The sequence below is a fragment of the Nicotiana attenuata genome, chromosome 2 (assembly GCF_001879085.1).
Source record: "Nicotiana attenuata strain UT chromosome 2, NIATTr2, whole genome shotgun sequence".
In the NCBI taxonomy this organism is placed as follows: Eukaryota; Viridiplantae; Streptophyta; class Magnoliopsida; order Solanales; family Solanaceae; genus Nicotiana; species Nicotiana attenuata.
Window position 1 is genome coordinate 84660789 of NC_031990.1, and position 14728 is coordinate 84675516.

At 39.1% G+C, this 14728-nt stretch overlaps 1 protein-coding gene across 1 annotated transcript; it reads left to right on the top strand.

Moving 5' to 3' along the window:
* On the top strand, positions 5362-14515 carry LOC109214195 (F-box/kelch-repeat protein At3g23880-like). The gene is made up of 3 exons (XM_019378097.1): positions 5362-6481; positions 12155-12295; positions 14128-14515. Exon 1 carries the CDS (start codon positions 5402-5404, stop codon positions 6443-6445), a length of 1044 nt encoding a protein of 347 aa, XP_019233642.1. The 5' UTR covers positions 5362-5401; the 3' UTR covers positions 6446-6481; positions 12155-12295; positions 14128-14515.

Consider the following 14728-nt stretch of genomic DNA (forward strand, 5'->3'; position numbering starts at 1 on the left):
AAGAAAAACAAAACCTTTTTGTTTTTCTTTTCCTAAGATAATTGGAATTACTTTCCAAGATTGACTTGGTTTTTGTTTCCTAGAGTTTTACCTTTTCCTATGGTAGTTGGACATGTTGTCCAAAGTAGTTTAGGACTTTATTTCCTTGTTTTTTTAGGTAGAATTTCGTGACCCCTTCCCTATATAAATGGGTATCTTCTTTGCTTTTAGACTTAGACTATTATCAATAAAAATTATGAGATTTTTCTTGCACTCTTGTGTGTGGCTACTCTTGGATTTATTCTTCAACCTTCAAGACTCAACTTAAGGTGGTAAGATTAAACTCTTTCGAAATCTTAGATCACTTCTAGGTATTCAAGAAAGGTGATAAGTTTAGGCTTATTGTTGTTCTTGTTATTCTAAAGGGTCGGGTTTCACAATCTATCTCTTATTTTTAATTCTCTACCAAAGGCGATTAGTTCTTTGTTAGCTAATTGTTGTTGTTAGGATTCAACTTCAAGAATAGACTTCTTGAATTCAAGAAACTCTTTCTTGAATTCAATCTATCTTTAATTTTCCGTCCTTTTTTGTTTCTTTATTTTTTTTAGCTTCCGCACGTTTCTTGATTTTCTTGTTTTTCTTAGTAATTCTTGAATCTCATATCGTGTTGTTATCAAGTATGAAGTAGAAATGACAGAGAAAAGTGAATCAAACCAATGTTACTCAACAACAGTGACCTCGAGCTCAGTGACCTCGAGGTAGGCTTGGAATGATAAGAACAATTAAATAATAAGAGTAAAGTAAGAACAATAGAGCTAAAGGACAATGCTGATGAACAGTAGGCGAAACATGTAGAGAGTATATTTTTTGCTCAGTGATAAGATGATGTTATAAATGATTGGGGTCCCCTTTTTATAATAGGAGATCCCTAAATAAAGAATATTCCTATTTACAGTAGGGAATATTCTTGTTATAGGTGTCTAACCGCCTAGTACGAAATCGTACAATCTTATTCCGGGATTTGCGCCATGATCTTGGGGACGTGGCAGGAATCTAGCTCATTCTGTCATAACGGTACTATTTCGGGGTCAAGTACACTTGGCCTCGGCATTCCTCGAACTCTTATCTCCGGGCATTGCACTCTGTCTTCGAGCTCGAATCTGGCCCACCGGTTTCGAACTTGACCTCGCCCGGACTCGGGTCTAGAACGGAATCTCGAGCCTATAGATCGGGTGCATATGATTTTGACTGTATACATACATATAAAGATAAATTGTTTTTTGGTTAAGCAACAAAACTAAACAAGTCTAAAGGTTACCTAGTATAGTTAATTAATGGTTTCACAAGGATCTCAAAAATGGCACTTGGAAGATTAAACTAAACAAGTCTAAAGGTTACCTACTATAGTTAACGATTCTTTGATTACATCGTTATGGATTCTTTGGCAGATTTTTGAACTGAAAATGTTAAGATTATTCAATGGAACGATGAAAAGGATATTTGATTAACTACATATCATATTTTTGTTGTCTCTTCTCTTAAATGCTTTTGCCTTCAAGAAAGTATCGAAAGCTTAATGACTTATGATAAAACTTTATATTTTCTTTACTATTGAATACACATTGATATTACTTTTTTATAAAAAAAAGTTGCTTCAACTGATTTAATTATAATAAAAAATCTATGTTTAGTTACTAAATTATATTAATATCTATATTAGCTATAATCTAATTCTATAAAAAATCATGCAAATTTTTTGCAGTTGTTTTAATGATAAACACTTATTCATACTCGATATTTACTTCAAATCAAGCAATTTAATGTTATTCGTTACTAATTAAAGTGTGAATTCAAATTATTTAAGCATGATTAGGTGATAAATACATGTATAAAAGGTATATATTTTGCATTGATAGATTTATTAAATGTTGGAATGGATAAGTTTTTACCCATTATACTACACCCCTAAATAGTCACTCAAGTACATGGGTAATTTGGTTTGAAGACAAGTTATGCTGGGATAGTTATATTGGGATTAGTTATGTTGGGATTAGTTAATTTTTGTTTATTTTATGTTGTATTAATTTTGAGATTATCAATTTTATTGTTTTATTTTAGGATAACTTATCAAAGAATTATTGTTTTACCCTCCGGCACATAGAAGTTATTCCGGTACTATTTTTAATCCTGAAATTTATTTACACCAGGTGTAAAACTCAAAAAAGGGGTGGTTTAGTACATGGGATAAGAATAATAATCCGGGAATAAAGTTTGAGATTAATCTTATCCCATGTTTGGTTTGAGGCATCAGCTAATCCCGAGATAATTTTTATACTAAAATGATGGGATTAGTTATCCCATATAGAAGGTGGTATAACTAATCCCATGTGATATTCCACCCAGGATATTCATTATTACATCATTGTGTCATACGACCCCTAAGAAAATTCTTATCTGGGATTATTTTTATTTATCCATAGTGCCAAACGAACCCTAAACGTATTAGACATTTAATACTCCATTTTATTTTAAGAAAAAATATCAGAAACAGAGAAGGAAAAAAAAACGTGTAAATATTTGCACGAAAAGACATCAAAACCTGGTATTCTTCTCCAACAGCTTAAATTGTGCAGTCCTAATGGAATTTGAGTGAGATGAAGCCTCCCATCTACGGCCAAAGCGGAGCAAACACACTAATCCTGCTCAATTTTCTTCCACTTCAACGGAACCTGTTAGTCTTCTCCACTCCAAGAGCTCAAATTTGAGCGCAACCGAAATGGAAACTGAGGGAGATGAAGCCTCCCGTCTACACTCAAAGCAGAGAAAACCCCCTAACCATTCTCAATTTTCATCAACTTCAGTGCAAGAATCGAGCTTAAAAATCCCTATTCTGCCAGCAGAGCTCATCTCTGATGTCACGACCCAAAATCCATTAAGAGTTGTGATGGCGCCGAACACCACTGTCAGGCAAGACAACCAAAATACTTAATTAAATTCTCGTTTTAATACTCTTGAAATCTATGATTTTCTTTTAAATTTACCAATTAAAAAGATAACCGTCTCAAATCAAATTAAATGATAAGCAGCTAATACAAAATACTTTATTACCATCCCGAACCCGGTGTCACAAGTGCATGAGCAAATTTCTAAGAAATTGAATAAAGTACAACAGCTGTCCGGAACACAAATTGGACATAAAGTAAATGAAATTCTGAGAGAGACTATACTAGCTGCGGGTCGCCTCGAGGAAATACAGCTCACCTAATCTCCGTGTCACCCATACTGCAACGCCCAGTAGGCCACTAGAAGTACCTACACCTGTGCAACAAAATGCACATCAAGTGTAGCATGAGTACGAAAACAACGTGTACTCAGTAAGTATCCCGCCTAATCTCGAAGAAGTAGAGACGAGATGGCAACTTCGATACTTACTAATGGTCCAATAATAATATTATTAATGCGATAAATCATGGATTTATTAAGAACAACAGTAAATTCGAATGAGTCACAAACAGGTCAAGGTTCCTTTTTATTGAAAGTCTCCGGATTCACAATCCACTAATTAACAATTCTCTCAAGTCGGGAGAGCAGATATCAGTATCAATAAATATCAAGGCAAGCAATACAAGCATGCGCAACTCATGCCGTGATCGTACGGTCCGATCCAACATAAATGTAAAATGTGCACTGCCGAGGGTCGAAAGGCGCGAACCATAGATGCATCTATTTAATCTACCGAGGCGTTCGGCCCGTTCCAGAATTTAAACACGTACAAACAATTAATCAAGAAGTTATCAGGAAACAATTATCCAAAGAAAACCAAATTCTTTTTTAACAATTTAGAAAAATGAAGTTTAATTCTTTTTAGAAGTTCATTTACCACTTTGATAGGATTTAAGCGATTCAACTGTCAATAAGGTTGCAAATATTCCAAGTATAACATGCTTTTGGATCCTAGACTAACCGGACTTACACATATTAGCAGCTACGCACGGACTCACGTCACCTCGTGCGTACGTAGCCCCACAAATAGGAGCGCATAACTAATTATTTCACCTATGGGGACAATTCCCTCTCACAAAGTTAGAAAGGAGACTCACCTCGCTCCGAAGATCCATGACCGGCCTTCCACGCCCTTCCGAAGACTCAAATTGACGCACAACGCTCCAAACTTATCGTTGATAATGAAAATCCCCTCTTGAAACCCTCCAAGAATCGCCCAAGCCAAGAAAATATGAGAGAAAATGGCCAAATCCCGATTTTTAAAAACACTCACTGCCTCCAGCACTTTCCGCACCTGCGGTCACTTGACCGCTTCTGCGGTTCCGCAGGTGTGAGACCAATTGCCGCTTCTGCGGTCCGGGGCTCCCCAGCCCATTCCGCTTCTGTGCCCTCTCTTCCGCAGATGCGGTCCCGCATCTGCGGCAAAACGATCCCAGCTCTCTTCCACCAATACCGCATCTGCGACCATAGGGCCGCTTCTGCGGCTCCGCACCTGCGGCCCTAGTCTCGCAGGTGGGGTTACATAAGCAACCAGCAACTTCAACTCTTCTTCAAACTCCAAATTCGATCTCTTAACCACCGGAATCCACCCGAGGCCCCCAGGACCCCAACCAACTATACCAACCAGTCCCAAAACACCTTACAGACTTGCTCGAGGCCTCAAATCATATCAAACAACGCTAAAATCATGAATCGACCTCCAATCCAAGCTTTATGAACTTTAGAATTTCAAACTTCTACTTTCGATGTTTAAACCTATCAAATCACGTCCGATTGACTTCAAATTTTGCACACAAGTCATATTTGACATTACGGACCTACTCTAACTTTCGGAATCTGATTCCGACCCCGATATCAAAAAGTCCACTTCCGGTCAAACTTCTCAAAAACCTTCAAATTTCCATCCTTAGCCAAATGGCTCCAAAATGACCCACGAACCTCCGAATTCACTTTCGATCGAGCTCCCAACTCGAGAATCACCATAAGGAGCTACTCCCAGACTCGGAATCCCAAACGGACATCGATAACACTGAAATTCACTTCAACCCAAACTTATGAAATTTCTTCCAAAATGCTAACTTCCACAATAGGCGCCAAAACGCTCCCGGGTCATCCAGAACCCGATCCGGGCATACGCCCAAGTCCGAAATCATCATACGAACCTACTGGAACCTTCAGATCCCGATTACGAGGTCGTTTACTCTGAAATCCTATCTTAGTCAATTCTTTGAACTTAAAGCTTCCGAAATGAGAATTCCCTTTCCAAATCAACTCCGAATTCCCCGGAATTTAATTCCGACCATGCGTACAAGTCATAATACCTGAAGTGAAGCTGCTCATGGCCCTAGAGCTCAAAACGACCGGTCGGGTCGTTACATCTGAAATACTCCTAAAGCTACCAGTGAAATACATCTTGCAAATGTGGTGTGTTTCAAAATCTTGGCTTGATTTAATTTCTAGCCCTGATTTTGTCAAGACCCATCTCTCTCTATCTGCTAATAACAAGGAATACACCCACCATAGGCTTATGTTGAGTTCTTCTCGAGCTGAGTACCATTTTAAGCATTGTTACCTTAGTTCTTTAATTTATGAATCTGTTACTAGGGTATGTGACTTCGATAATCCTATGAGAAAACCTCGTAAAACTGTTGAGATTGTGGGTTCTGTCAATGGTTTGATTTGTCTTATCATTGGGGAACAAGACTTGTTTATCTGGAATACATCAATTAGGAAATTCAAGAAATTGCCTGATTCTACCGCTACATTGATGTGTGGTTACTATTTAATGTTTGGTTTTGGATATGACGAGTTTCATGATGATTATAAGGTTGTGGCTATTTTCCGTAATATGTTTGTTGATAGTTTATATTTTACTGAGGTCAATATATATAGTCTAAAGAGTGATTCTTGGACAAGTATCCATGTTTCTAGGAGTGGGGTGCTACTCAGTAGGTGTGGTAAGTTTGTGAATGGCAAGCTTCATTGGATTACTAAGACTGCTCATGGCTGGGACATCATTTGTATTGATTTGGCTGATGGGAAATGGGGAAAAGTTGAGCAACCCTGCTATGGAGAAGGAAAACTTAATTTTAGGCTGTCACTGGGAGTTTTGGGAGGTGATCTTTCTTTGTTTTGTTATTATCAGAGAATGACAACTCACGTAGATTTGTGGATTATGAAGAAGTATGGGGTTAAAGAATCTTGGACAAAAATGTTTAACATCAATCATCCTGCTGATCTTGTGCGTTTTCTCTTTTATCCTCCTTTTTGTATGTCAAACAAAGGTGAATTTTTGTTTCAGTTTGTATCAACTTTCATGGTTTACAATCCAAAGGATGAGTCATTGAGATATCTAGAGGTTACCAACTGTGATACATCATTTGAGGCAAGCGTCTACATTGAAAGCCTAGTTTGGCCCATTTTCCCGAAAGGATCCAAGGATGCAATAATAACGAAGGCATAAAAGCTCATATGAACACCGCCGTGTAACTAGTAACTAGTAAGAGTTCTCTATGCATTTTTCTCAAGTGCTATTAAATTCTGTTACTTTTGACAAATATAGAACAAGACATTGCATATTAAGACATCTTTGAACCATATTTGCTTGCATGCTCATTTGGGCTTTGATGTCTTCTTGTATCTTCCATGAAGTTTTAGTTTCCTTCTTGATCATTTTGTGTGATCAGAAATTATCTGATTCCACTGTTACCCTGTGATAGACATGTTGGGATCGAAACAACATGGTGCATGCGGAAACTAACAATACAAAGCTTGGTGGACGATAAATAAGACGACAAAAGAAAAATATACTAAACTAAGCATAATAGTTTATAATGGTTTGGTCAATTGACCTACATATGATAAAACTAATCTAAAAGAAGAAAAACTATCGAGAGAAAAATCTCCCCCTAAACAAAATTCTTTAATGATTACAATGTAGATTTTTTTTTTTGTTTTCTTGTGAGAAGCAGAGATCCTTAATTTATAGATGTGCAAAACTTGTCTTCCAAGAAAAGGATAAGACATATTAAGGAGATTTAATCCTTTTAGGAGTCTTTTTCCATTCCTTCTAGAAAGAGATTCCTAATAGATTAGAAATTCAGGGCAAAACCCTAACAATCTCCCCTTGGCCTGAATTTTCTTGACAAAGTTGATTCACCTTCTTCACATAATCTTCATCACTGCTGCTTGCCATGATTAAAAACCGGTATAGGTTGAAAATCTTTGTATTGGTTAAAAGAAGCACAAGTATGGGCTAAAAGGAGCCCACGTGTTAAGAATAAACATGGGGTAAAAGAAGCTCATGCATTAAAAAGAAGCGTGAGTTAAAACTGGCATTGGAACTCATGCGTTGCAAGTAGGCATGACTTAAAACTGACATTGGTCAAAAGCGGCCAAAATATGGGTTAGAAAGATTTTTATTCTAATAAAGATGCAGCGGCAGGCGTTTTGAATACAATTGTGGTTGTAAATTTATCGCCACATGTAGCATGTTGAATAAATCTTCATTATCGTCTTGATCTAAACACGCATTGAATTTGTCTTCAACCTCGTTCAACCGTTGACTCTGAACCATTGGCTCTGATACCACTTGTTGGGATCGAAATAACATGGTGCATGCGGAAACTAACAATACAAAGCTTGGTGGACGATAAATCAGACGATAAAAGAAAAATATACTAAACTAAGCATAATAGTTTATAATGGTTTGGTCAATTGACCTACATATGATAAAACTAATCTAAAAGAAGAAAAACTATCGAGAGAAAAATCTCCCCCTAAACAAAATTCTTTAATGACTACAATGTGGATATTTTATTTTATTTTTATTTTCTTGTGAGAAGCAGAGATCCTTAATTTATAGATGTGCAAAACTTGTCTTCCAAGAAAAGGATAAGACATTAAGGAGATTTAATCCTTTTAGGAGTCTTTTTCCATTCCTTCTAGAAAGAGAGTCCTAATAGATTAGAAATTCAGGCAAAACCCTAACAACACATGATGAAAACACCATTGTTGTTATATCTGAAAGAGAGTCTCTTAATTGGAGAAGGAGTAAAATTAGGTTTCAGATTTGGAAAGTGAGCATTTTACACGTGTGGTGTTAGCTGCATGAATCGAATGGTTGAGATTAGAAGTTAGCTTAATAAATGAAGGGCCTAGATTAGTTCATAGAATATTGGGCTGTTAGTTAGCTAGTGGGGTTGTAACAGAATTAGTTAGTGGGCTGGAAATTGGGCTTTATATTCCTAAAAGCTGGACAGATTGAGGCAGGCAATTATCTGGTAATTCATTTCCCTCCTCTTTTCTTCGTTTCTCTCTTCTCTTCTCTCTTCTTTTCTCTTTCTCACTCAATCTTTCATTTCTCAGGTAACTGCCATTGAAGTTCGAGTTCAAGCTTGGAAAGTAGTTTGATTGTACTACTGAATTGTAACCCAGCTGAATTCATTAATAAAAACTCGAATTTCCTTCTTTTGCAATTAGTTTCTCATTCAAGTATTACATATGGTATCAGAGCCATCCACCACCCTCTGTGCCCACCGTGCCTTGGATGGTGACGCCGGTATTGCAGTGTTCGCCCGGGGCTAGAAATGTCTAGCGCACAGCCGTCGAGGACGACGGGTGCAGAGCGTGGTGGTTTGTTATGAACTATTGCAAGGAATGGGACTTGAGTCCCACATCGGTGTTGATGTGGGGTTTATATAGCCTTGGGCTCTCCCGCCTTAATAGCTAGCTTTTGGGGTGTGGTTCTCCCTAGGTTGTATCAGAATATAGATAAGTCTTGCTATATGCACATGGAGACGACATTAGTACATTGAAAATGACTAGTAAAAACAGGGAAAACCATACTTCATCCTTGCGCTCCATACAGTCAGCATGAGGTAGATTAGTTGTTCCTAACATCTGCACATGGACTACAATTGTAATACTTGAATGAGAAACTAATTGCAAAAGAAGGAAATTCGAGTTTTTATTAATGAATTCAGCTGGGTTACAATTCAGTAGTACAATCAAACTACTTTCCAAGCTTGAACTCGAACTTCAATGGCAGTTACCTGAGAAATGAAAGATTGAGTGAGAAAGAGAAAAGAAGAGAGAAGAGAAGAGAGAAACGAAGAAAAGAGGAGGGAAATGAATTACCAGATAATTGCCTGCCTCAATCTGTCCAGCTTTTAGGAATATAAAGCCCAATTGCCAGCCCACTAACTAATTTTGTTACAACCCCACTAGCTAACTAACAGTCCAATATTCTACGAACTAATCTAGGCCCTTCATTTATTAAGCTAACTTCTAATCTCAACCATTTGATTCATGCAGCTAACACCACACGTGTAAAATGCTCACTTTCCAAATCTGAACCCTAATTTTACTCCTTCTCCAATTAAGAGAATCTCTTTCAGATATAACAATACCCCCTTGTCCAAATTGGCCTTGTCCTCAAGGCCGGAGTTGAGCCACAAAGTTAGGAAACTAGCCTTTGATGTACCCCCAGTCTTCCCAAGTCGCTTCATCAGCTCCCAGGTTCGACCACTGAACAAGAACCTTGACTTCTGCCGCATTATTCACCTTGACAATTCGACGTTGGAGAATAGCCACCGGCTGAACCATCAAGCGCCCGTCTTGTCCACAACTAGGAGGTTGGGGCTGAGCCACCACATCAGGTCCTATGCGTTTCTTGAGCTGGGACACGTGAAACACTTGGTGGATCTGAGAGCCTGTTGGAAGCTCTAAGCGGTAAGCCACTGTGCCAATCTTCTGTATGATTTTATAGGGACCATAGTATTTTGCACTGAGTTTCAGATTTTTTCTGACTGCTACTGAAGCTTGCTTGTAAGGTTGTAGCTTTAAGTAAACCCAATCTCCCTCATTTAAATTCCTGTCAGTCCGATTTTTGTCTGCAAAAAACTTCATTCGAGCTTGGGCCATTTGTAGATTTTCCTTCAAGTGTTGTAACATAGTCTGCCTCTGAGCAAGTGTAGCCCCTACAGTAGTGTGAGTGGAGTGTGGGAGGGAGCCCATGGGAATCTGAGGAGGTGGGTAACCATAAACAGCCTCAAATGGTGTGGCTTTAAGGGTTGTGTGGTAGTTAGTATTGTACCACCACTCAGCTAATGGGAGCCATTTGAGCCAGTGTTTAGGATTGTAAAAAATCATGGCCCTGAGGTAGGACTCTAGGCACCTATTAAGTCTCTCCATTTGACCATCGGACTGTGGATGATAGGCAGTAGTCATGTTGAGTCTGGTTCCCATGGATTTAAACATCTGCTGCCAGAATTGACTAGTAAATAGGGGATCCCTATCAGTTACTATAGATTTGGGCAGCCCATGTAACTTGTACACCTCCTTTAAGAAAACATCTGTAACTTCCTTAGCTGTGTAAGGGTGTTTGAGAGGAATAAAATGGCCATATTTAGTAAGTCTGTCCACCACTACCAAAATAGAACTTTTATGCTCAGAATAAGGCAGGCCTTCATTGAAATCCATGGATATATCTTGCCATGGTCCTTCAGGAATGGGTAAGGGTTGTAGTAGGCCTGGATAGTGCACATGTTCAGTCTTTACCCTCTGGCATACATCACACTCAGCAACCCATTTCTGTATGTCTTCCTTCATCTTTGGCCAATAGAACCCCATCTGAACTCTCCTGTATGTACCCTGCAGACCAGAATGACCCCCAAGGGTGATTGATGGAACACCTCAAAGATTTTAGCCCTGAGATCAGTATTTCTTCCCACCCAAATTTTTTGTTTGAACCTGATGATTCCCTGCTGTAAGGAAAAATCTGGTTTGTTGAGGGGATGGGTGATCAACTCAGTTATCAACTGTAAAGCCATAGGATCATGTTCATAACTTTGTACAATCTCCTCCATCCAAGTTGGATTGGTAGTAGTAATGGCACATAGGAATGGCTCCTCTTCTCCTCTCCTAGATAATGCATCTGCAACTCTGTTCTCTATTCCTTTCTTGTACTGGACTTCATAGTCTAACCCAAGTAGCTTGGCCAGACCCCTTTGTTGGAAGGCAGTAGTCACCCTTTGCTCTAACAGATACTTTAAGCTTTGGTGATCTGTTCTAATAATAAAATGCCCTCCCTGTAGATAGTGTCTCCATTTATCTACAGCTGATAGCACAGCCATGTATTCCTTTTCATAGGTAGATAAGCCTATGTGTCTAGGCCCAAGGGCCTTGCTGAAAAATGCCAAGGGTCTGCCTTCCTGCATTAGTACAACCCCCATCCCTGTTGAGCAAGCATCAGTCTCCACAATAAAGGTCTTTGTGAAATCTGCCAGGGCTAACACAGGTGCAGAAGACATTGCCTGCTTCAATGCTGAGAAGGCAGAGTCAGCTTCTATGGACCACTGGAAAGAATTCTTCTTCAGTAGACTGGTTAGGGGGTCTACTAATGACACCATAGGATTTTACAAACCTCCTGTAGTAGCCTGTTAACCCCAGAAAACCCCTTAAAGCTTTTATGGACATAGGCACAGGCCAATTAGTCATAGCCTCTATTTTGGAAGGATCTGTAGCTACACCTTCCCCAGTAATGATATGTCCCAGGTACTCTACCTTGGACTGTCCAAAAGAGCATTTTGGAAAGTTTAGCATATAGTTGTTCTTTTCTCAGTAATTCCAGTACCCTTTCAAGGTGTTGTTTGTGCTCCAATAATGAGGCACTATAGACTAATATATCATCAAAGAAAACTAACACAAACTTCCTCAAATAAGCTTTAAACACATGGTTCATGAGGGATTGAAATGTAGCAGGGGCATTGGTTAGACCAAAGGGCATAACCTTAAACTCATAGTGCCCTAAATGTATTCTAAAAGCTGTTTTATACACATCCACCTCCCCCATTCTGATTTGATGATAACCAGCTCTCAAATTAATTTTAGAGTAAATACAGGACCCATGTAATTCATCCATTAAATCATCAACTAATGGAATGGGACATTTGTCCTTAACAGTCATATTATTAAGGGATCTATAATCAATACAGAATCTCCAACTGCCATCTTTCTTTTTGACTAAAAGTACTGGTGATGAAAAAGGGGAACGGCTAGGCTATATTATTCCATTTGCTAGCATTTCATTGACTTGTTTCTCAATCTCATTCTTTTGAAAGAAATTGTACCTGTAAGGCCTTATGCTGGCTGGTGTTGTGTTTGGTTTCAGGGGAATGTAATAATCATGATTCCTCTTGGGTGGAAGGCTGGTTGGCTCCTCAAATACATCAGGGAACTGCTTCAAAACTTGCTGTATCACAGCAGGTACCTGCTCCTGCTCGTTTACTTCCTCTGCAGTCAAAGTAAACAGGTGAGCCCAAATAGCTTGTCCTTTCTTCAATAAGTGTTTAACTCCATTAGCTGACATGCTCTTGAGTTCCCCTTGACTGTAAATACCCTTGAGTTCCACTCTTTTGCCCTTGTGAGTGACCTGAACCTTGTAAAGTCTAGCAGTACTGGGTTATGGCCTTTCATCCAATCCCCCCCCCTAACATCATATCATTCCCTCCTAGCCTTACTAGCCTCACAGAATCCTCAAACTCCACCCCTTGAATTGCCCATTTGAACCTGTGACAGGCATGCCTACTCATAAGGTAATTACCATTTGCCACAGTGATCCTCATAGGAGTAGATTCTGTAATTGTGCAACCTATCTTCTTAGCTGTTTCTATGTCTAGGAAGTTGTGGGTGCTTCCTGAGTCCAATAGAATAGTTATTGAGTTTTTCTTGGACTTCCCTCTTAGCTTAATTGTGTTTGGAACCTCAGTCCCAGAGAGAGCATTGAGGCTAATAGCCTCATCCATGACTTCTTCCTCTATCTGATTGTCTGAATTGCCCTCTCCTCCAGATCCTTCTTCTTCCACTGCCTCTAATATAGCCTGGTCTTCAGCAGCAGCCATGGCATTGATTTGTTTTTGCTTACACACATGACCAGGAAAATACTTGTCTCCACCACTTCCAACACAACCCATTATTCCTTCTGTTATCAAATCCCTTGTTTCCTGGAGCAGAGTAATTTGCTGGCCCTGCCCCCTTAGTTCCCAAAATTGGAGTGTGAATATTTGTCTGTTGCTGATTCCCATAGGTTGATCCTCTACCCCAAGGGCCCTTTCCCTTCTTGTTCCAAGTTTCAATCACCTTTTCCTGATGCCTGGCCTTTTCTACAGCTTGACCTAGGTTGTAGGGATTCTACATCTTCACTGTATGCTTTATATCCTCCTTTAGGCCTTCTACAAAGAATTTTAAGAAAAACTCCTCTGGTATTGTAGGGCTTCTAATTAGAACCCAAGCCTTTAAATCCTCAAACTTCTCCAGATATTCATTAACTGTTCCCTTTTGTTCTATTTCTTAAATTCACCAATTAGATTGAATTTACTGTTGTCTGCATCTTGGAATCTTTTACAGATTTCTTCACAGAATTCTGGCCATCTGACATTTCCTTTGCTTAACTGATAGGAAAAGTACCATGCTTCTGCCCTTCCATTGAGATGCAGCACTGCTTCTTCAAGCTTCTGTTCTGGCAGGGTTACATGGTTATAATGGAAATACCTCTCACATTTCCTCAACCATGAACAAGGGTCAGCTCCCACAGCACCATCGAAATAGGGAAACTCCACCATAGAATTGTAGCTGTGATGGTGATTTCGATCATTTGGCAAAACAACAGGGATCTCCTCCCTTCTAAGGCTATTTCCTGGTTCTCCTTGCTGAAGGATCTCCATTGGAGCACTCCCCAATATTCCTGCATGATTGGGCAACAATTTCTCCATCAACACATCGAACTTCCTTGCCAATTCATCAATTTTGGCATCTGTAGACTCAGCCTTCTTATTTTCCTCTGTAATATGGTTCTGTAATTGTGCTCCCAGCTTCTTTAGACTATCTTCCATGGACTTCGACCTTGTTTCTGTAATGGTCATGGTTGTAGGGCCAGGAACTGCTCTGATACCAAATGATAGAACCTAGGGAGAATCACACCCCAAAAGCTAGCTATTAAGGTGGGAGAGCCCAAGGCTATATAAACCCCACATCAACACCGATGTGGGACTCAAGTCCCATTCCTTGCAATAGTTCATAACACATTCAGTAATTGCATATTACATTTTGTTGGTATTTTGAAGTCAAGTTCTTTGTGGCAAACAGGTTGCATGCTTCTCCTTCACTTAAGTGCCTGTTATACGTCGTATCAGGTTGATCTAAACCAGAAATTGACTGCACTCGGCTACTTATGCTTGTGATCTCTTATTCTTGGTTTGCTCTAGTTGAAACGATATCTTATCAACAAAAAGGAAAGACAAAGCGCAAAAAGTTATCCAAAGGAAAAAGGGATCATATGGTAATACATTTGTCGGTGACTTTGTGATCTTGGTTGGAAAAAATTTCTGTTAAACAATTTCCCTATTGCTTGAAACAACAATGTAAGAGCTACTATTCAATTTTCATCCATTTTCTGTAAAAGTTAAGGTTGAAATTGAACAAAATGAGTCATTATCCAAATTATGTTGTGCAATGTTGAATCTTGACATGTAAGATTTTGATCGGTTTTCGAAGAATCTATAATTTCATCAATATTCTCTTTCATTTTGAATTTGATCCACCTAACATAAAGGAATTCCTCTGCTCATAATGTAGTACGGGGGTTGTGTCTCTACTGAGTCCTTTCGCTAGGGCAACTAATCAATATGCACTCAAAAGAGTGTTACCAGGTGGGATTGAATCTATGTATTACATTGGTGCAAGCAGT

Bases quoted from the DNA above. Each gene is read 5' to 3' on its own strand.
- LOC109214195 (XM_019378097.1), top strand. From the start codon at position 5,402: ATGTGGTGTGTTTCAAAATCTTGGCTTGATTTAATTTCTAGCCCTGAT.